The 23,548-nt window shown below is 33.3% G+C and overlaps 1 protein-coding gene across 1 annotated transcript in view; it reads right to left on the reverse strand.

Moving 5' to 3' along the window:
* LOC140526379 (large ribosomal subunit protein uL23-like) overlaps positions 1–23,548 on the reverse strand; it is a 40,269-nt gene that overhangs the window by 11,587 nt on the left and 5,134 nt on the right. Inside the window, exon 2 of the mRNA XM_072642562.1 lies at positions 20,948–21,060. Within this exon, the coding sequence (XP_072498663.1) occupies positions 20,948–21,060 (113 nt within the window). The remainder of the gene's footprint in view (positions 1–20,947; positions 21,061–23,548) is intronic.

The following is a 23,548-nucleotide window of genomic DNA, read 5'->3' on the forward strand; positions in this document are numbered from 1 at the left end:
CACAGCTAACATGAGGAGTTTTTCTCTTTACTAACCCCAGCAACAGGCCCTGTCTAATTAAGGATACCACATACACTATTGCTACTCTGCAAGCCCCCAGAAACAATTTCTCTCCACTTCTGAGGTACCTAATACCCAATTCACCTCCTGCCTAAATTGAAATCTTTATAAGCTTTGTTCTTTAGTTCCTCCTGGAAGTTTCTGCTGCTATGGATGGGGCTTCATTGTTGGTCAACTGGAACACCTTGTTAGTGCCTAAATTTCTAGTTTGCTTTTGGGTTTGGTTTTGGTTCTGGTTCTAGTACTTGCATTGACAATTTTACCCACAATGGTCACTGACCTTATGGGTTCAACAAACTGATAAGATGAAGAGCTGTGTATGAATGGAGCAATTAACGAACTGAACCGAACCCCAGGTAAAGTAAGTGAAAATATGCCCAATCAAACATTCTTACTATTTGGCCTACTAAGTGTTGAGAAGTTCTACAAAGCATGATAACATGCAGAGGAATCATGTTTGGAAAGGCTGAATAAACTTGGTCATTGGCCAGGAATTATCTGTAAATTACTAAAGTTGTTAGAACCATATTGATTTGAGAGATTGGAGGAAGTATGGCATTAAAACTCACTCCTGATGAGCCATGGTAGGGCTGAGGTGTAGGAGAAAAGGGTCATATTAAAGAACATAAATGATTTTACAAAGTACCCCTGGGCAGAAAATAAAGGATTGAGGGAATTGTCAAGAAAAAGTCATTTTTTTGCTCAGCTTCCCTTCCTGGTACTTGTCAATCCACAGATGATATAATCTGCTATTTTTTTAACCCAATCATTTCCAGGAACCTGAATATATCAATATCAAAAACAGAGGTCAGGAGTTAATTAGAGACAAATACAAGCATAAAATTTGGCAGAGAACTCAACCTCTACCTAAATGTTGGTAATCTTTCTAACTGGAGGCTCAGAGTAATTGTGATCAAATTCACAAGTTTTCATCAAAAATAAACCCCTTAAATCTAAAAAAGATGGAACTAAATCAACTTTAGAGGGGATTATATTACTTTCTAAGCTTAACATGAGCTATTTATTATTAAAACATATTATATGATAAGAAATTGGAAATTAAAGCCTATATCAATTAATACGTGTGTTCATTCACTAATTTTGTGCAAACCAAAATAATTTTGTGGAGAAAAAAGAGTACCAGATTTGTATTTCGAGTACTTGGTTTCAAATTTTGGCTTTGCCGTGTACTATCTGTGTTACTTTGATCAAGTAATCTGAGGTTCCAGTTCCTTATTGGTTAAATGAAAAGAATAAGTAAAGTATTCTCCAAAGCCCCTTCTAAATCTAAAACACTACTTCAAAATCTAAATCTAAACTTAAATATCCCTAAAATTAACATAAATATTTTCTAAAGTCAACCCCACTTTTACAAAATCATGTATTTTCTAAATTAGATGGGTTATCATGACTTAGAAATATTTGAACTGAATTGTAAATAACACAGAATCTAATTTACATATTTTTTTACCTTGAATTTAAAGGCCACATGAATCTGTGAAATATGAGACATAGCTTAGCAGCCTCCTAGGGAAAGAAATGTGTGATGTAAACCTGAGATTTATCATCTCTCTATTTTTCTCTTTTTCAGGATTCAAGGATTTGATTAAGATGCACCAGGAAATATTTTCTACAGCACCGTTGCATAACCCAAAGGTTCCACTCTGGTCTTAACCTCATATTGCCAATGGTTAGGGGACTTGATAAGATGGACTTTGTCATTTTATTCAAAATTAAATCCCCTTCAATGTATATCTATAAATCACAAAATGACAAAAGGATAAAATGGGCAATAACTGAAATAGAAAATGTTTTAAAGGTAGATAGAAAGTTATACACTGTAACCCTGAAGAATATAAAACATTTCTCTAATGAGAGATAAGAGAAATAAAAACATATGAAAGAGAAAAGAAATAGAAAGAGAAGCAAAAACCTCCACGCGTAAAAAGGATATGGGAGTCTTGGTTGTAGAAGGACAAAGGAAAGAAAGCAGAAGGAACAAAACACGCAGCATTAGGAAGCAAAGGATGAAGAGTTAAGCTGGTAAGAAAATACACCTCAGAGAACAGAAACCAATGATTATTCAAAGAAATCACTGGAATGAACTTTTGTTTAACTTCCTGAGACTCTTCTTTGACTTTGTGCAGTTTTTATTGGTATCCTTGTGATCTCAAGAGAAAGTGAAAAAAGCACTACCAATTAGTGCTATATTAGCAGACCCCTGATGGAGAATTTATAGAAGCTATGGACAACTGCCACAGGATGTCCCTAAATGGTTGACTTGTACTTTATCTCCAACAGGATACCCAAATCAGTGAGATCCCATATCCACAGGAGTATTTGCGTTATTCAATTTATAGTTTTTTAAATATACTCCACAAACCTGTATTGTAATAAATAAAAACAAACAAAAATATGTCCATTGCTGTTAATCCCCATGCTAATTATGTTCTACTGATGCTAATAACCAAACTTGGAATAGAAATTATAGCCAATATATCTTTAACTTACAGGAATAACTTTATGAAAGTAGTATCCATTGATGAGTTAACAGATTTATCAAATTACTGACTATTAATGTCAAAATCATCCAGTCAACAAATGCCGTTTAAAGGTCATAAAAAGAACAAGGAATAAAGGAAAAAATAGAGGTACATATCTCAGCATGTAATTATTTCAGAAAATTTAATGACCATTCTATGGATAATATTTCATGTAAACATTTTAGAAAGGAAACACGTATTTATTATATATTGCATGTTTGTTATATGTTATATGTCTATTATATGTTACATCCTTAAAGGAAAGAGAATCCTATTCAGCATTGTAAAACCCAAAGGGGAAGGATGTCTCATAATGCTTATATTTACTGACAATATGACTTTTATTTTGTCTTAGGGATTTTGACGGATGAAGTGGAATATATTTGTGTGTGTATGTATATGTACACATGTATTCAGCATATCTATGTTATGCTTTTATGAATTCAGTTTATATATGTATGTACATACACATATAGTCTAGACTTATCATTTTTTCTTTGTTGGGGAAATCCTAATGTAGAAATTATTTCCATTAATTAGATTGGCAAGTCTTTGCCAGTTATATTATTAAACTGTTGACTGTTCTAAGAAGTTAAATGACTTTTTCATGGTCATATAACTAGTATGTATCCAGAGAAAGATTTAAAACCGAGTATTCCTGATTCCAAGGGTGACCTTCTATCCTCTATCCTACACTACCTGTCAAAAGATAATATATATTGTGATAAATAAGTGGTAAGGACAATAAGAACAGACAACAGATCATAGAAAGGAGAGATTACTATAGCCTAGGAAAACTTCACAGAATTGATAGCATTTTAGATGGGCCTTGCAATACGGGTAAAATTTAACCATGTAAAATGAAATGGAGAAGTATTCATGGTCATGAGAACAACTCAAAGTTAGTTTTGAATGCAAAAGTGTGAGAGGATACTGAATATTTTAACTGGATTAAAGTAAAATGTTTTTAAGTCAGAGTAATGGAAGCATGTTGGGTTCAGGTTATTTTTTATTTCAGTTTTTTTAGATAAGAAAGTGACAAGAAAAAGAAGATAATCAAATTACTAGTATCAAAAATTTAAAAAAGGTGAATTCACCACCAATCAAGAGGAACTTAAAGCAATTATTAGGAACTATTTTGCCCAGATGTAGGCCAATAAATCTGACCATCCAAGTGAAATGGATTAATATTAACAAAAGTATAAATTACCCAGAATAACAGAAGAAGAAATAAAATACTTAAATTACCCAATCTTAGAAAAAATATTGAACTTCTTAATGAAATGAATTTCTTAAGACAATATCCATCAGATGAATTTGCAAGTGAATTCTAGTAAACATTTAAAGAACAATTAATCCCAATACTATATAAACTATTTGGAAACATAGGTGAAAGAGTCCTACTAAATTATTTTTATGACATAAATATGGTGCTGATATCTAACCCATGAAGAGCCAAAACAGAGAAATAAAATTATAAACCAATTTCCCCAATGAATATTGAGGCCAAAGTTTTTAAATAAAATACTATCAAAGTGATTACAGCAATACATCACAGAATGACTAGGTGGGATTTATACAAGGAATGCAGATCTGGTTCAATATTGGGAAAACTATCAACTTAATCGACCATATTAATAACAAAATGAAAAGAAATCATATGATTATCTCAATAGATGCAGAAAGAGCCTTTGACAAAATACAACACCCATTGCTATTTTAAAAAGTAGATAACATAGGAAGAAATAGATCTTGCCCTAAAATGATAAGCAACAAATATCTAAAACCACAAGCAAGCATTCTCTGTAAGGGTGATAAGCTAGAAGTCTTCTGAATTAAGATCAAGATGAAGCAAGGATGCCCATTATCATTTCTATTATTCAATATTGTACTATAAATGTTAGCTATAGGAATAAGAGAAGAAAAAGAAATTAAAATAGACAACAAAGAAACAAAACTATTATTCTTTGTAGATGATATGATGTTATTCTTAGAGAATCCTAGAGATTCAACTAAAAACCTACTTGAAATAGTTAACAATAAAGTTGCAGGATACAATATAAACCCACATAAATCATTGGCATTTCCACATATTACAAACAAAGACCAACAGCAAGACATAGAGAAATTCCATTTCAAAACTGTAGGCAATTAAAAATACTTGGGAGTCTACCTGCTAAGACAAGCTGAGGAACTTTTTGAACACAACTGCAAAACACTTTTCGCACAAATATAATCATATCTAAACAACTGGAAAATATTAATTTCTCATAGATAGGCTGAGTCAATATAATCAGAATGATAATTCTGCCTAAATTAATTTACTTCTTCAGTTCCCTACCAAACTATCAAGAATAATTTTATAGAATTATAAAAAATAATCACAAAGTTCATCTGGAAGAACAAAAGGTCAAGGAATCAATGAAAAAAATATATGAAGGAAGGTAGTCTAGAAATACTAGATCTCATCTCTTATAAAGTGGTAATTGCCAAAAGAATTTGGTACTGATTACGAAATAGACTGGTAGATCAGTGGAATAGATTGGGTATAAATTACATTATAGTAAATGACCATAATAATCTAGAATATAATAGACCCAAAATTCCAAGTTTTTGGAACAAAACTTCATTATTTGACAAAAACTGCTGGGAAACTTGAAAACAGTATGGCAAAAACTAGGTATAGATCAATATCTTGCACTGTATACCAAGTTAAGGTCAAAATAGGTACATGACTTATACGTAAAGGGTGCTACCATAGAAAAATTAGGAAAGCATGGAATAGTTTATCTGTCAGATCTAGGGAGAAGGGAAGAATTTAGGACCAAAGAAAATGTAGAATGTTACAAAATACAAAATAGATAATTTTGATTATATAAGATTAAAAAGTTTTACAAAACCAATGTAAATATTAAAAGGAAAACGTAAAGCTGGGAAACAATTTTTACAGCTAGTATTTCTGATAAAGGCCTCATTTCTCAAGTATATGGAGAACTGAATAAAATGTATAAGAATACAAGTCAATCCCCAGTTGATAAATGGTCAAAGGATAAGAACAGGCAGTTTTCAAAGAAATCAAATCTATCTATAGTCATATGAAAAATGTTCCAAATCACTGTTGATTAGATAAATGCAAATTAAATCAATTCTGAGATACCACCTCACACATATCAGATTGACTAAAATGACAAAAAAAAAAAAAAAAGAAAATGATGGGAAAACTATTGGTGCATAGTCGGTGGAGCTGTGAACTGATCCAACTATTCTGGAGAGCAGTTTGGAACTATGTCCAAAAGGCTCTAATACTGAACAACCTTTGATCCAACCACTGGGACTATATCCGAAAGATATACAAAAAAAGGGAAAAGGACCTATTTGTACAAAAATATAGCAGCTCTCTTGTGGTGGCTAGGAATTGGAGAACAAAGGTATGCCAGTCATTGGGGAATGGCTAAACAACCTGTGGTATATGATTGTGATGGAATATTATTGTCCTATAAGAAATGACAAGCAATATGATTTCAGAAAAACCTGGAAAGACTTACATGAACTGAAGTAAAGTGAAGTGACTAGAACCAGGAGAATGCTGTGCACAGTAATAGAAATATTGTATGATAAACTGTGAATGACTTGGCTATTCTCAGCATTATAATGATCTAAGGCAATTCCAAAGGACTAATGATGAAACATACTATCCACCTCCAGACAAAGAACTGATATCCTTTGAATACAGACTGAAGCATTCTATTTTCATTTTACTTTTTATTCTTTTTTTAATTCAAGTCTTGATCAAAATGACTACTATGGAAATGTTTTACATGATTGCACATGTAAAACCTACATCTGATGGCTATCATCTAAGGGAAGAGAGGGAGAGATACAATTGAAAACTTCAAAACTTAAAAAAAAACAAATGTTAAAATTGTTTTAACATGTAATTGGGGAAAAAATATATTGAAAAAGATACAAGAAACTTAGGTTCCATCTTCAAATTCTCAGACTTTGGTGGGTAACCTTCTTATCTTGTTGGGATCCAGGTATCCAAACTTCTTTCTTATGATCTCCTCACAATGGTCCCCTCTGTACCCTCACCCACCTTTATTTCTGGTTTTCCCTCAATTAGAATGTAAGATTCTAAATGGCAAGGACTGTTTTGCCTCAAAGATCAATTATCTTAATCTGTGCTTTTCCCCTGACATTAACTTTTCCAGCAAAAGTGTCTTCTTCAGCCCAACTCTATTGGAAATTAACTATACACCTGGTATATGATCTTAAACACTAGTCCAGTGCCCCAATCTGCCTCCTATCTACTATCATTGTTTGACAAGTGTCAAGAAGCCCCTTTTGGACAACTGGTGAAGTGATTATGGAAGGAAGATAGTGTGTATTCTTGGGAAACTGGTAATATAGTGGATAGAGTGTTGACTTGTAGGCAAAGACGACCTGTGTTTAAATCTTGCCTTAGACACTTACTAGTTGTGTTACACTGGTCAAGTCACTTAACCTCTTGGTCTCAGATTTCCATATATAAGATGGGTATTATAATAATAGCACCAAGTTCAGGATCATTGTGGGAATTGGCCATTATATGTAGGAATTATGGATAATTATCACTATGGAGGAATTGGAAGGGTATTATTGGGTTTGAAATCATAGTATTTGGGTTCAAATCCCTCATTATGGCTTAGTACTATCTCTAGTTCTCTATTTCCTAATATGTAAAGTAGTGGGGGAGGTTGTACTGGTTGAGTTATAAGGTTTTCTCCAGTTCTAAGTCTATAATCTTATTTTCCTACCATTTTTTTCATATTCTTCCTGAGTGGGATCTATATTAAAAACCAATATGCATTTGTAAAAATTACTGTGATTCAGAAATATACCATAAACAAAAGATAGTTCATCAGCCTATCAATCAACTTTTAATAGGTTTGAAAAATCACAAAAATATAGGCCCCATCTTTCTCATCATCTTTGTTCCCATGGGTAGCATGGTAGTACAAGCCTTCAATCTCACCTGCTTGGAATTTCACAGTAGCTGCCTAATGGTTTTGACCATCTCTATGCTTTCCTCCCTTCAAACTATTTAATCTACTGCTGCCAGAATACTCTTTCTCCTGCACAGATTTGTAAGTCTATTGAAATGAATTCAACATTAATGTCTGCTCTTAAACCTTCAGTGGTTCTCTCAAGCCTACTGGGTGAAACTTACAATTCTGCTCCTTGAAATTTGTGTTGCTTTACAATCTGATACCAATTTATTTTTCCAGCTTTATATCATCTTACTCCTCTCCATACACCCTATGCTCCAATCAAAGTGAATTTCTCTTTGCTTGAAGAAATACTCCATGCTGATGTTCCTGAGTCCTAGAATGTTCTACTTCTTCCTCTTTTTCTGTTGATTTCCTACTCGCCCTTTAAAACATATCTCAAATGTCACTTCTCTGATACTTTCTCTGATCTTCTATTGCTGGATGGTAGCATCATTTTTTTTCTTGACTTCTTGTAGCTATACTTCTCAAGTTTAATTTTATTGTAACATTCTGAATTATAATGATTTTCATTTGTGGCTTACCCCCTACTAGTTTATAGGGCATGGACTATTTTATCTCAGTTCTTTCTTCCAGTGCTTAGCATAGTGTTCTGAGTAGAGTACACTGCTAAGAATTCTTGAATGATACCCAAATATTTTCTTTGACCAGGTTGGTGACATATAGTGGATTGGTGGGATTCTTACTAAACAATAAGAAGCATTTCACAAGTCAAATTTTAGGGCATAGAAGTATATGATGTTTCAATGTCTGAATAATTAAAAACACTGCATTCACTAATAGTGACCAAATGGGAATGACACAAGTCATGAAGTACAACTAAGTTAGACGTCTGCCATCTGTTAATTAGTGACTTTGGGGGTAAAGAACTATTCTATTCTTACATCTGAAGAATCATTATTGGATTCTGTTCATTAAAAATAAATAAAATAATTACAATGATTTTTTTGAGGGCATATCAGAAGGGATAAAACCTGAATTCAAAAATTACTGATTAGATTTTGAGCTAACCTAAAAAAGATACTAATTCTTTTTTTCTTTAAAAAAAAAAGCATTTGAGAAAGGACATTAGGATCTATTACATAAATGTTTTCTTCCTTCCTTTTAAATAAATGAACACCAATTGTCAGTGATAAATTCAACTTTGAATTGAAAACCCTCAGTTCTCCAGGATTAGTAACATGAAAATATGACATAAGAGTAAGAATAAATATTACCTTTTAGTATTTGGTCTCAAAACTTCACTTCTCATTTATCAGTGAAACTTCACCTCTAAATGGTAATCATTTCTACAGCAGATCTTATTAGAGTGGTATTTTCTGAAACCCTACATCACCTTTAGCTCACATTCACATAGACCAAATGCTTCATATGCTACAAAACAGGAAGAAAAAGCATGATTTATGCCAACCAAACTCCACTTAGGAATATATTTTTATTCTTTAGGAGCGTGGAAGAAGCTATACTCTAAAAGATCTACAGCGGATTTCTATCATTTATAGAGCTGCTGATGTTTTTATTCACTTTCCCCTAAAAAAAATCTGAATTTCATGATATACTAAGCCTAACAGTGAAATTTTATTGGGATTAACATTCTTGTACTAGGGACCCAAAAACCCCCCCCCAACAACAGCATATATCTAGGATAGGAGAGATGTAGTCTTGTGGCCATTAACGTAAAACCAAACCAAACTAAAAATAGAAGCAAAAACAAACAAACAAAACAAACCTGGGGGTTTTAGTGGTGTGTAAACTCAGTAGGAGTGACTATTTTAGAATAATCAAAACATAAAAAGTGAATATAATTAATTCTAATAACAACGTAAATTTCAGCTACTTTGTGGTTCTTGAATAGACTAGGGTGAAAGAAACAATTTAATCACATCTAGGACCTCATTTCAGACAATAACAGGCAAGAAGCAAATTGACCTAAACCCTTCATTGGTTATACAGAATTGAAAGATGCTGCTGCACTGTCTTTTTGCGCGATTGACAAGAAGATAGAAAACCCTAATTTAAAATAATGTGTTTAAGATAGTAAAGAGAATATGACATTATTAAGGAATTAGATTAGAGATCTAAAAAGCTATGAAGATGAGCAGCAAACTTTTTAGCTATACGACTATCTCTAATATTGATTTCCTATCCAGTTTCTCAATAGCCATGCAATATACTATGTTTGATATCAGGTGGTATGGCTATGTTTCCCATAATGAGGTCCTAGAAAGCAGCCAGTTTGACACTAAAGTCATCCTCAGGATGAATCAGCTTTATTGAATTTAACTGGTGAGTGAGACAACAATAAAAGTGTTAGAGGGCAAAATGTAGGAAAGAATTCACAAGTAAAATGTTTGCAAGGAATGAATACCATAATTCATTGCAGTCTGGAAATGTAGCTTTTAGCTGGAAGATAGTTATGATAGCCTATACAGAACTAACCCTACTTAAGAAGTTTCAGTAATTCATCATGGCAATCTGAATCACAATCTGAAACCAATCTGCATTTCTAGGATTATTAATTTTGCTATCTTTCTATTTTGGTCTAGCTTTTGACCTAGGGTTTATGGATTTCCTAAAAAAAAACAAAACCAAACCTATATTTCCTCCCTCCAAAACCCTATGTATGTGTATATGCTTGTATACATATGTGTGTGTATATATGTATACATATATGTATACTCTATTTCAATATAATTGGTTTTCATTATAATCTTATATTTATTATTTTATTCATTTGAAATATTGTTCTGAGAAAAGGTCCTTTGGCATCCTGAGCCTGCCAAATGAGTTCATGATACAAATTTGCTTTTGCTCTAATATAATATTCTATTAACTTGTTTCATACATTCACAAATATTTCCATGTTTAGAAAGCTCTCTCATGGTATCCCAAACTCCCTTCCAGATCAGTTCAAATTCCTTCACCTATAAGAAGCCTTTCCTGATTGTTATCACTAAACTCCACCCTAAACATCAATATGTATTTACATTTCTGAGAACATGTAGTTTTTCCCTAGTAGAATATAAGATATTTGAGGTCAAGAACCCTTGCTTTTGTCTTAGAATCCCCAGTTTCTAGAACTGTGAATGACACATGAGAAGCACTTTATAAATACTTGCTGATTGACTAAATTATTTTTAGAACATCTAAAAATATTCATTATTTAGAAAATATCACAGGTCCAGTGAATATTGTATCACGTAAAGATGATCATCAGCAGAGAATGTCACCTGAAACAGATATGAAAGACTGGATGTGAGATGGAATACTAAGAAATGGGCAGAAAGAAAAATAAAGTACACAGAAAGTAAAAGATACAGGAGTGTAGAGGAAAAGCAGATTCAGTGCAGGGGGAAGATACATTTAGAACCATCTGGAAGAAAGATAATATAGTAGAATGAACAATGAGTGGAATCAGAGGACCTAGGTTGAAAACTCATCTTTGAAGTCTGTATATTCTTGAGTATTTCATACAACCTCCTTGGGCCTCATTTTCCTCATATGTAAAAATTAAAGGGGCAGTCTAAATGACTATTGCCATTTTTTCCCTACTTTAAGTCCATAAATCTATAGTCTTGGAAAAATTTATAGCCCATATATTGTTTTCTTAAGCAATGTTAATGTATCCTGGTAATAATATGCATATTACACTGAGTTCTACAAAACTTATATTTGCTAAAGGGAAAAATGGGGGATGGTTATTCAAAATGCATAAGGATGATTAAAATGGTTATTTCACCTACTCAGTTATCTTTCGTAGTACATTTAAGTATTCAGTTTTAGGTCATTATCTACCTGACAAGAAGATTAGGGAATAAAGTCATTGAAAGCTGAAATATTAGAGCCACTAAAATTTTATAAATAATCAGAAATAAACATAAAATATTTTAAAAACGTAATAGAATTTGATAGTTAATGGATCCAGTTTTTATTTGATTTTGTAGCATCTTCTCCAAGGCAACTTACCATTTAACCCAACTCAACTTTTCACTGGCAGGTCAGGTGTCCAGAAGGCAAGTATTTTTCCTCTCAGGCATAACTCTGAGGGTGAAGTTTCCTTTATTGACACTTACAAACCACCAAATATGTGTTCCCATTTTAAATCAATCTGTAATCTCACTCAATTATTACAAAATGTATTTTATTATAATGTTTTACCAAGAACAGTTTACTACTTTTATACCAAAACCGTTCCCTTTCATGAGAATCTACTCATTCTCATACAAAAACACCTACCCCTTCTCCCCACACACACTCAGATTATGATGGTAGTCAAGTAGGTGACTTGGCTCTCAAAGATTAAGACAGTGTAAGATAAATTTAAACGTATCCCAAAAGTAGAATGAACCCAGTGATGGAATACTTTTCAGTTTTCTGAGAACCAGCCCATCTAAGTGCAGACATTTTCATTATAGGGTTACTTGTGGGGTGATCAATGTTTTGGCTTTAGTGGCTCTCAGAAAAGAGCATTGGTTCTGGAATTTTCAGGTTCTGAGTTTAAATCCTGCCTGTGATGCTTGTGTGATCTCAGATCTTATATGATCACTTACATGAGTGTCATTTACCTCATCTATAAAATAAAACAGTTGGATTAAATGGCATCTGAGGGCCCTTCCAGCTCTCAAATTCTGATTCTATGATAATATGATCTTCTATTTTGTCAGAGAAATTTTGATCTGAGTTGATGAAGAGAGTGTCCAAACCTAGGAGATTGCAGATCCTTTAATAATAAAAAAAATAATAAAAAATAAAAAGCATCTAAAAAATGTGACAGGCCCTGTGCTAAGAGTTGAAGACAGAAATACAACAGTGAATAAGTCCTTGGCATTAAGGAATTATTTATACAGTTTTCTAGAAATATATATTTTTATATAAAAGGTCCACATAGTGTAGAAAAGAATATACTTATGGCAAATACCTAAAAATCATAATATTCATATTTAGTAGCACTTTTAGAATTTTAAGACCTGTCAGTCAACTAGTTGCATTAGCAGAAAGTCAGTGGTCTATTAGAGATATCGGCAGAAAGTCGAAGGCTGTAAAATGTTTTCATATAAGTTACACTTTCATTTCAAGGAGTGTTTCCTTAAAGTCTGTCTTGAGACACAGTATCCCACTAAATTTTTTGTATGATTATGGCTAATTCTATTTTTCCCTATGAACTCCCAATTTACACCATAGGTACTGATGCCATATCATGACCAAGAATGAAAACCACTGCTAATGAACCCGTCCCGAAGAGATTCATCTCAACAAGGAGAACAAGGCTTTGAAATTAGCAACAGCTCCTTGAATTTGTATGCCAAAAATTTTTAATAAACATCAGGAACTACACTCTCTAATATTCAAATATGTAATGGCATGAACACTGTCAGTGAAAACAAGATTGCAATTGAAGTGAATATATTTTTCTCAGCAAAAATTTGACTTCTGAAAATAACTCAGAATATTTTGAAACTGAGATGGTACTAACTCTCCCCTACCCTCTTTATTATGTTAAAACATATCTAAAGAAAAATTTGATTAATTCTATAATTAGGAATAAACAATTTATTCTAAAACATATAACTATTCTAAGACTTTTCATTTGGAATCAGGTTTATTGGCAACTCCCCTGAATTCCAGCAATACTGAATCTTCAAAGAAATTTCTGAAATATGGAGTGGACATCTTGACAACAAGTGAGCCAGGTCATGTGAGCTAAGCACAGCAGCACATAGAAATAATTTAATGTCCTATCACTTTATGATTTCAGCAGTCTCAATATAAAATCTTCTTTTCTTTATGCTGCCATTTATGCTAAAATTATGAGACAGAGGATATTCTCCCTTTCCTATTTTCGTTCCTTTAAGTAATTCATATTATATATGAATACTATCCAGAGAGGCCAGAAAGTTGATTTTCAAAGGAACTAGTAACAGGTGAATAAGACTCAACCAAGTATATGGTATTTCTTATCTCTCTCAGTGGTATAACTATGTAAATATATGCATATACATGTTAATTATTATTCACTATATATATACATACACATACATACATATGCATATATAGATATAAATTTTCTTTCCCCCAAGGAATAATTAGAGACAGTGTGGTATAATATAGAGAGCAGGTCTTAGAATTGGGACGACATAGGTTCAAGTCGCACCATTGACACATATTATGGCATTCACTAAACTTTTCAGTGTCCCAAGTAATTATCTAAGATTATAAATTGCAGAATACTTTTCCAGTCTGCCTTGTAGAGGGTATTTCCTCACTGGGAGTATTCTATGCTGTAATCACCATCCTAGGTCAAAAAGACAATGATGTGAATGTTGATGATAAGAAGAATGATAAAGGTAATTACTTATATTATGTAATGCTTTAATATTTATAAAATGATATTCTTACCCATGACTCTGTGAGATGAGAGATTATAGGATTATTGTCCCCATTGTACTGATGAGGAAGCTGAGGATTAGAAAGGTGGAGGAACCTGTTTAATGCTGAAGAGCCTTTGGTTCTCAGAGTTAATAGAATTGGTGGTTGCATTTTGTCAAAGACTTGTTCTGGGACTATTGATATAATCATAGGATTTAAAAATTATTATTGTTAAGATCAATTATACTCATATTTCTCTTAATATTTAGATAGCTCTGCATTCTTGTCATAAAAACCACCTGGTTGTAGTGTAATGATCTTTGTAATATACTCTATCTCTCTGTCTATCATCTATCTATTTATCTATCCATCCATCCATCCATATATCCATCTATCTATCTATCTATCTATCTATCTATCTATCTATCTATCTATCTATCTATCTATCTGTCTGTCTGTCTGTCTGTCTGTCTGTCTGTCTGTCTGTCTGTCTATCTATCTATCTATCATCTATCTATATCTATAATATATTTATATCTATCCCCTTGTTAATATTTTATTTAAAAATTTTGCATTCATTAAGGAGATGGGTCTATAGCTTTCTTTTTCTGTTTTTGCTCTCCTTGGTTGAAGTATCAAAAGCATTTTTATGTCATAAAAAGAATTTGGTAGGACTCTTTTAACTATTTTTTGAATAGTTTATATAGAATTGGGATTAAGTGTTCCCTAAATGTTTGGTGGGATTTACTTGTAAATCTATCTGGTCCAGGGGATTTTTTTCTTAAGGAGTGCATTTATAATTTGTTCAATTTCCTTTTCCAAGACAGGTATATATATGTATGTATGTATATATGCACACACAAATACACACATATAGATGCATGCATGCATGTATACACAATACATATATGCACATATACACATATGCACAAGTACATATACACACATAGACATGAGTATACAAATATGTATATGAATGTTTGTATACATACATACATACACATATATTTTCTCTTCTGTTAATCTGGGTGGTATATATATATTTGCAAATACTCATTCATTTCACTTGAATTGTCAGTTTACTGGCATATAATTGGGCAAAATAACTCCTAATAATTGTTTTAATTTCATGTCTATTGATGGTACATTCAACCTTTTCATTTTTGATACCAGTAACTTGGTTTTCTTCTTTTTAAAAGTCTAATTAAACAGTAGTCTATCTTATTTTATTGGTTTTTAAAAATAAAACCAGTTCCTAGTTTTATTTGTTAGTTCAACAGTTTTTTACTTTCCATTTTATTCTTCTTTCTGTTGGTTTTCAGGATTTCCATTTTGTTTAATTAAGAAAATTTAACTTGTTATTTTTCTAGGTTTTTTGAATTGCATGACCAAATTCAGTGATATGTTTGTTCTCTCTTTTATTGATGTTTGCATTTAATGATTTAAGTTTTCCTTTAAGTACCGCTTTGGCTGTGTCCAACGAATTTTGGAATGCTATCTGATTATTATTGCTCTCTTTAGTGATATTATCGATTGTTTGTATGATTTGTTCTTAGGCATGTACTCTGTACAGTGGTCTCCAGTGCTGCTTTCAAGTCTCTCATTCTCTGGTTTTTGTTTTAGAAGAAAGTATGATGTCATGGAAATAGTACTGAACTTGGAGCTAGGAGAGACATTTGAATTCTAGTTCAAGTAGCAAATCTGTGATCTTGAACAAATCACCCCAATTGTCAGAGCTATTATTTCTGCACCCATAAAATGCTCACAATAATATTGTGATTACTTAGGATTCTTGTGAGAAAGGGCTTTGTAAAACTTAAAATGTTCTCTAAATGTAAGTGATCAACTCTCAGTATTTTGAGGTTCTCATGAAGACAATTCTTTAACGGAAAGGAATGCCTTTTATGGTGGGAATTTTAGAAATTATGATTAGGTGGTCATGGAGGAGGAATTTAAAGACATGGGCCTTTGGGTGGCCTTCAAATCATATCATATCATGAGGCAACTTAGTGGCAGAGAGGTACAGAGCTGCACCCTGATTCAGGAAAACAAGGTCAAATCTGATCTCATGCCCTTACTAGCAATGCAACTTATCTGCTGTCTGCCTCAGTTTTCTCAGTTGTAAAATGGGTTAAAAAGTAGTACTTATTACCACAAAATGGGATTTGTAAAGGGCTTGGAACCTAGTAGGTTGTATATAAAAGCTGTTCTCTTGCCTTCCTTATTCTCCAGAAGCACAAAATGTCAAAGAGAGGGAGACCTTTGAGATCAATCATGTCTTACTTTCTCCTTCATTTTATAAATGGGACAATGAGTCCCAGAGGAGGAAGTCATTTTCATGTGTCCAAACTCAGCCCACTTAGTGTCACAGTCAAGGCCAGTACTCAGATTTCCTAATTCCTTGTCTAAGACTTGTTCAGTCATTCCACAATTTTTTCCTCCTGTGCAAAGAACTGACTATTTTTTCCTTTGCTTTTTCTTCTTCCTATGTATGTGAAATGTGCAGATAGGCATAGATTCCTGGAGGGGACCAATTTGGAAACTAAAGCAACATTCAAACCTGGGCCCTGGTTTGTTAAACACAAGTACGAAAGCAAACTTATTGGGCTCTTGCAACCATGAAAACAAGTACTAGTCCATATGCCTTGGGCATGAAAGAAATCAGGTATATTCAAAATCAAACAGTAGGTTTAAGAAGAAACTGAATATAGGGTAGTTCATTTTTTTTACTGCCTCTTTTGATGTTGGTTTGTTTCCTTAGGGACATATTACTGAATAGGAACTCTGAATAAATTAACCCCACAAGATTTTCCTGTCAATCCATTGATACAAAAAGCAATAATCCTCCTCCCCTCAAACCAGTAAATAGCTCAAGCAGTAGAAATGTGATATCAGAGTAACAGCCAATTATCTCAATTCTGTCAAAAATTAAATAGGTTTAAAAATAAGTAAAATTATTATTATGCATCATGTAGCAAGAGGATCTAGTTAATTCAGTCTTTAATTTCTCTAACATTAATTTGGTCATATTACTGACAATGCTGCCAACAGTAGTAATAATAATAGATAATTAACTTATTTATAGCATTTACATTGTTTCTTGTACCATTAAAACACTTTACAAATATTATTTCATTTGTTCCTCACCATAACCCTGAGAGGTAGGTGCTATTATCACCTTAATTTTATAGATGAAGAAACTGAGGCAAAGAGAGGTTAAGTGACTTGTCCAAGGTCACATAGCTAGTAAATGTGTGAGGCAGAATTTGAATTTTTATCTTCCTTATTTCAGGCCCAGTACTCTATCCATCGAGCTAGAAAATAACAATGTTGGTTGTAATCTTAGGTTATCCATATTTAGTGGTCTACACAGGTACGTTTTATAAATGCCAATCAATCTAGTAAGCTATCATCAAAGACCTACTAAGTGCCAACACTGCTTTGTGCTGGAGATTAAAAACAAAAAAATCAGTTCCTGCCCTTAAGGAGTTATATTCTTTTCTAAAAGAATGTTTATATTTGTTTCATAATTATATGTAAAATAATTTTAATATTCTTTTTAAAGATAATTTTTAAGCCCCAAATTCCATCGCTCACTTCCTCCCACCCTCCTTGAGAAGGCAAGCACTTTGTTATAGATTATACATGTGCAGTCTTGGAAAAGATATTTCCATATTAGTCATATTACATAAGAGAACATAGACAAAAATAATCAAGAAAAATAAAGTTAAAAAATATGCTTGATTTATATTCAGGCTCTGTCAGTTCTTTTTCTGGAGATGGTTAGCATTTCTCATGATAAGTCCTTCAGAATTGCCTTGTATCGCTGAGCATAGCTAAGTCATTCAGGGTTGATCATCATATAATATTACTGTTACTGTGTACAATGATCTCATGGCTCTGCTCAGTTCACATTGCATCAGTTCATTTATGTATTCTTTGGTTTTTCTGAAACCATCCTGCTCAAATAGTCTTCTATCACAATCATATACCACAACTTGTTCAGCCATTCCCAAATTGACAGTCATGTCTTCAATGTCCAATTCTTTGCTACTACAAAAAAGAGTTGCTATAAATACTTTTATACATAAAGGATCTTTTCATTTTTCTTTGATCTCTTTGAGATACAAATCTACAAGAGGTACTCCTAGGTCAAAATGTATATATAGTTTGATAGCCCTTTAGGCTTAGTTCCAAAGTGCTCTCCAGAATGGTTAGATAAGTTCACAACTCTCCCCAAAGTGCATTAGTGTCCTAATTTTTCCACATCCCTTCCAACATTTGTCATTTTCTTATTATAAAAAATCATATTAGCCAGTCTTTTAGGTATGCAGTAGTACCCCAGAGTTGTTTTATTTTGCATTTCTCAAGCAGTTGTAGTCTAACAGGAAAGTAAGGCATCTTACACACACACACATACACACACACATACACACACACAAAACGTACAAAGGGGGCATAATGTAATCTTGGGAGTCTACGGGAAGGCATAGCAGCAATGGTGGGATATTTAGGAATGGTATCATATAGAAGGCAGTGTTTTAATTTAATTCTAAAAGAAACCAGACATAAACAAGAAAAAAGAACAAAAGGTCAGTTCTATACATAGGAGGAACAAATTGTGGAGATGAAGTGGAAAACATTACAGGCATTCAAGGTAAACAAAGCAAAGGCATGAAAATATGTGATGCAATGTCACATTTGGGGAAAAACAATAGCAACGGTTTGGCTAGACCCTCTTTCAGACTTCTGGACATAGGTCAAGTGGGAATAATAGACAGATAAATGATAGATCAACACATATGTAGACACATAGTTATTTGAAGATAGATAATATATCAAGGTTACATCACTCCTATTATTTCCATTCTGTGTAAGTTTTAATTGCCCAAGTAGTAAGAACGGAATAAAAATTACAAATCTATACCTACTTGGATCATTAATTCATTGATTTTTACATAGAAACCAAGGTACTTGACCTTGGATTTGCAATGGTTTGCCCCCCACAAAGCCATCCCAATTCCATTCTTTTTTTTTTCACTTCTTTTCAAATTTGATTTCCCCCTTTGTATCCAAAAGGATATTGCAAATATGTCTATATAAATGCTGAAGGGACAAATGTCCCTCCATTTATTCCATAGTCTCATCTTCATCCAGGCTTACATAAGGATATGGAAGTTTTGCAGGGGAGAATATCTCCCAAGCCTGTGGCAATAGCATCTGGCTGATGACAGAGAAGCTCTGTTATTTTGAAATTACATTGAGTGTACTGGGGAGCATAATAGCAGCCTCATTTAAGGAATCTAAGTTGTCATAGCAACCAATTATTGTTCTGCAAGTCTGGTCTTATGCATAGGCAGAATACATGGTCACCTACTCTCTGGGATTTGAGGGGAAGGAACTTTTTGCCCCTAAATGATTCCTCCTCATGCCTGTGACAATAGAGATTTCACTAAAAATTGTTCCTTTTTTTGTTTTATGGGATGATTGCTAGGAAGGAGAAGGGAAAGAATCACAGGGGGACTTTTATACAATATAAAGATATCTAAAATTTTATTTTACAAAATGTGTTGCTTTGTTTTTAATTTGATTCAATAAATATTTACTTAGCAGTTACTATGTGAAAGGCAATGCATCAGGCACCATTATGTATCCCTTTAGAATAATTTGAATACTTTGGAGAAAAAAGGAAAAAACATAAAAGTGTTACCAGTCACTAATAGTGTAAAGGATTTTCAGTGAGTCATAGAATACTACAGTATGCTATACTAATACATACAATATTAATCTTAGTGACCACCTAGTCCATACCTATCAATTTGTTGATGCAGCAGCCAAAGCCCTGAGACATTGCCTGACTTCTCTAAAGTAACATGACAGTTTTACGTGAGCACCTAATATCAGCTGATTTACAGTATGATGTCAGTATCTGTGATGGATCAAGAAAGGAGGAAACTTGACTTCAGACCTCAGTTCTGGCACTTACTAGTTGTATGAGACTAGGGAATATCCTCTAATTTCTTTATGCCTCAGTCTCCTACTCTGTAAAATAGTGATGATGAATATTTGCACTATCTTCCTCTCAGGGTTATTATGAAGAAAAGACTTAAGGAAACAAAGTGCTTTGTAATGCATGCTGCTCTTGATGAATGTCGAACTGTTTATTTTTACAGAAACTATTGGTCTTTCCCCATCTTTATAGTATTCTTATTATTTTTCCCATCCCTCTCCCCAATGTCAGGGTGATAAAATGGGGTGATTTTTATGTCAAATGGTTCTTCAGGGATTTTATATATCAAGAGAACTTCAGATATCATGCAGTCTAACACACTCCCTTTATAAATTAGGTCCCAGTGAACTTGTGACTTGCCCAAGGTCACAGCAGTGACAGTGTCAGAGCCAGGACCACAGCTGAGCAGAGCTATTAGGAATGATTCTTGGAGGTGGAGTAAGCATCACAAAATCTAGTGAAAACTGTCTGCACTAAAAGTGCTCTAAAATTAAATTTTTGAAGAGAAAATTAATTGGGAGGGACACCTCAGAAAACAGAGGCCCTTGGAGGAAGAGAAGTACCTTACCCTTTGTGGAGGAGACAGAGACCCTGGGATAGTATGAAACTGACTCTGACCAGTGTTTCCTTTCTTTGACTATCTAGTCAATATCAAGTCACATATTGACTTTAATATAATTATCGTAGTTGACACTGAGAAGGAAGTTGTCTCTCATAATTAAATATTTATATACAATCATCAGTAATATCTTTAAAAAAATAGAGTGCTTCATTGTGAAGAAAAACTTTAAAAACGAACATGGGAAATGAAGTTTCATACTATAAAGATGATCTCAAATGGATACGCTTCATTTAAGAAAAGAAAAAAAATCCAGAAAATCAGTATCTTTCGATTTGAAGAAGCACTAAGGGTGTTTTACCTGCATCTCTCAACGTGGCTTTTTCCCACTGCATTAGACGGGGTGAAAAGTCTCTGGTTATTGATTTCTATGATTTTCATACAGCCAGTAAAATTGTAGGCAGGTCCAGGTATCTAAAAGTGAAAGAGAAAAAAATATATGTGTATATATATATGTATATATATATATAATGTAGAAATATGTATTGTTTCCTTGCATTTATATTCTTATATGTAAATGAGGGTAGGACAGAGCAGATTACTTTAGCATCTTGCTTGTACAATAATTCAACTCACTTCACAAACACCATTTTAAAAATCAGAAGAAAAAATCACCTTAATGATTCAAGAGCTACTTGGATTTCTCAAATACTGATTACTGATCAAATTACTTGTTTTGCTCATCTATGAGCACAGTGACCCTGAAATAACCCCAGATTTTCAAAATTATAGCCAATTTATAGATGAGAAAAGGGAGAAATCATAGACTCACACATTTCCTATTCAATGAGTTTACTTTTCTGCTGTTTTTTGCTTTTTTACTTTGAGATATTTATAGCCAACTCCAACTAAGGCTAGAGAAATCTCAGAAAATAATTGTTCTGACAGAGGTCAAAGATAAGGGAGCGAGAGGATTAGAATTCTTCCAGACAACCTCCTGTATGGGTGTTTTTGGAACCCCTTCTAGCTTAGCTGGGCCATTTGTATACCTCAGGAACAACTTGAGCATGAATGAAAAACAGAGAGCTCACTTCAGTGGACCAAGGTCACAAGGGGGTGAACAGAAGGATGTGTGAGTGATGTAGCTTTTCTAAATTTTTTGTACAAAAAAACATTTTTAATATATTTCAGAAAGGTTTGGTTAATGAATCTTTTGACTTCTATCAATCCAACAAAACAGAAATAATAAAATCTGACAAAGGAAATTCATATTCATGAATTAAGAGAGAAAAGTAAAAACAAAAGCTGCCTATAAAATCATCAAAGGTCAAAATGCAATATGGTTAGTAAGGGCATGTATCTGAGTTTCTACCTCAGCTTTGCTAATAATTTCATGTTAGTATGAACCAAATGATCACCATGGCAACCTACAATCTACATTACACACTGAAGAGTAAATTATTAACTTGCTTTGAAAATTTAGGAAAAAAAGCTGCCTCTTCTGCTCCTCATTTTTAATGTTATATTAGAGATGGTTTTTCTCATTTCACATTACAAATGAATAGATACAAACAACTAAGACCCTTGTCCAATTTTGAAGATGTACCATGGATGCATTTTACTTGATCATCTATTTTATATTCCTAAATTGAAAGACATTAAAAATGAATCCCTTCTATGTTGTCATTGTTCAGTCATTCAGTAGTGGTCAACTCTTCATGTCCCCTTGGACCATATTGTTCCTGTGGTTTTCTTGGCAAAGATGCTGGATTGGTTTGCCATTTATTTCTTCAGCTCATTTTACAGAGAGGAAGCTGAGGCAAAGAGGACTAAGTGACTTGCTCAGGGTCATACAACTACTAAGTGTCAGGTCTGACTCTAGGTCTAGTGTTCTATATCTACTTAGACATCTAGCTATCTTCTCTGTACTTATCTCAGTGGTACTGCAAACATTCTCAACAAGCAGCACTCTAGCAACTGTCAAACTGACAGAGATTCAGAAAAAACACAACATTTAAAAAGATATATTTATAAATAAGTCAATTTGATAGAAAAAGGAAAGCATTCGGTTTTTTTTTACATACTGCAAAACTGCACTTTATAATGTATTAGCTCTAATTGTTATGTGGACTTCATTAATTTCATTCATGCTTAAAATAATTTTAGAGGTTTTTATGCATATATACATAGAAATTCTTAATTATAAAATATATGAGCTAGAATTGATGATATCAGAGAGTTAATCATTCAATACAATTAGCCATTAATAAGAGGATGTTTTTGGAAGTCTGGAATGGCCCATATGAGAACAAAATACTTCACAGTCATGAGCAGTTGTTGACTGCTGGAATAATTTAAATAGGAAAGAAGTACTAAGGACCTGGCCAAGTATAGTGGCTATGGCAATGTAGAGGAAGGGAGATGGGACACAATAAAGAACACACACACACACACACACACAGAGTAATTGAATTTTGTGATGGATTGGATGCTCATAGGATCAAACAACTAGAGGTAAATGGGACGTTGGAGATCTTCTAGTCTGTCTTTCTCATCTTATGGATAAAAAGAATGAGGTCCAATATTTGAGTGACATTGAAGGTCACAAAGGTATTAAGCATTAGAGGTTGGATTTGAACCCATGTTCATGTAAGAACAAAGGGAGAGGAGAGTAGGTAACTCATTTGGTTGAATATGTTTTGAGTGTTAATTGTTTGCTAGCACTTTTTCATACACTCAATATTTCAGTCAAACTGCCCTATTGTTCACCTGCCGTTCAGTCAACTAGGATTTGTTAAACACCTACCATGTGCCAGGTACTGTACAAAGTGCTGAGTTATAAAGGAAGGTAAAACATAGTTCTTAAGGAGTTCACAGTTTAATGGAGGAGACCATTTGCAAATAACTTTGTATGAACTAAATATAGACAAACTAAAGTGAGGATAATGAACAAAGAGAAGAT

Source organism: Notamacropus eugenii, chromosome 2 (assembly GCF_028372415.1).
Source record: "Notamacropus eugenii isolate mMacEug1 chromosome 2, mMacEug1.pri_v2, whole genome shotgun sequence".
Taxonomy (NCBI): domain Eukaryota; kingdom Metazoa; phylum Chordata; class Mammalia; order Diprotodontia; family Macropodidae; genus Notamacropus; species Notamacropus eugenii.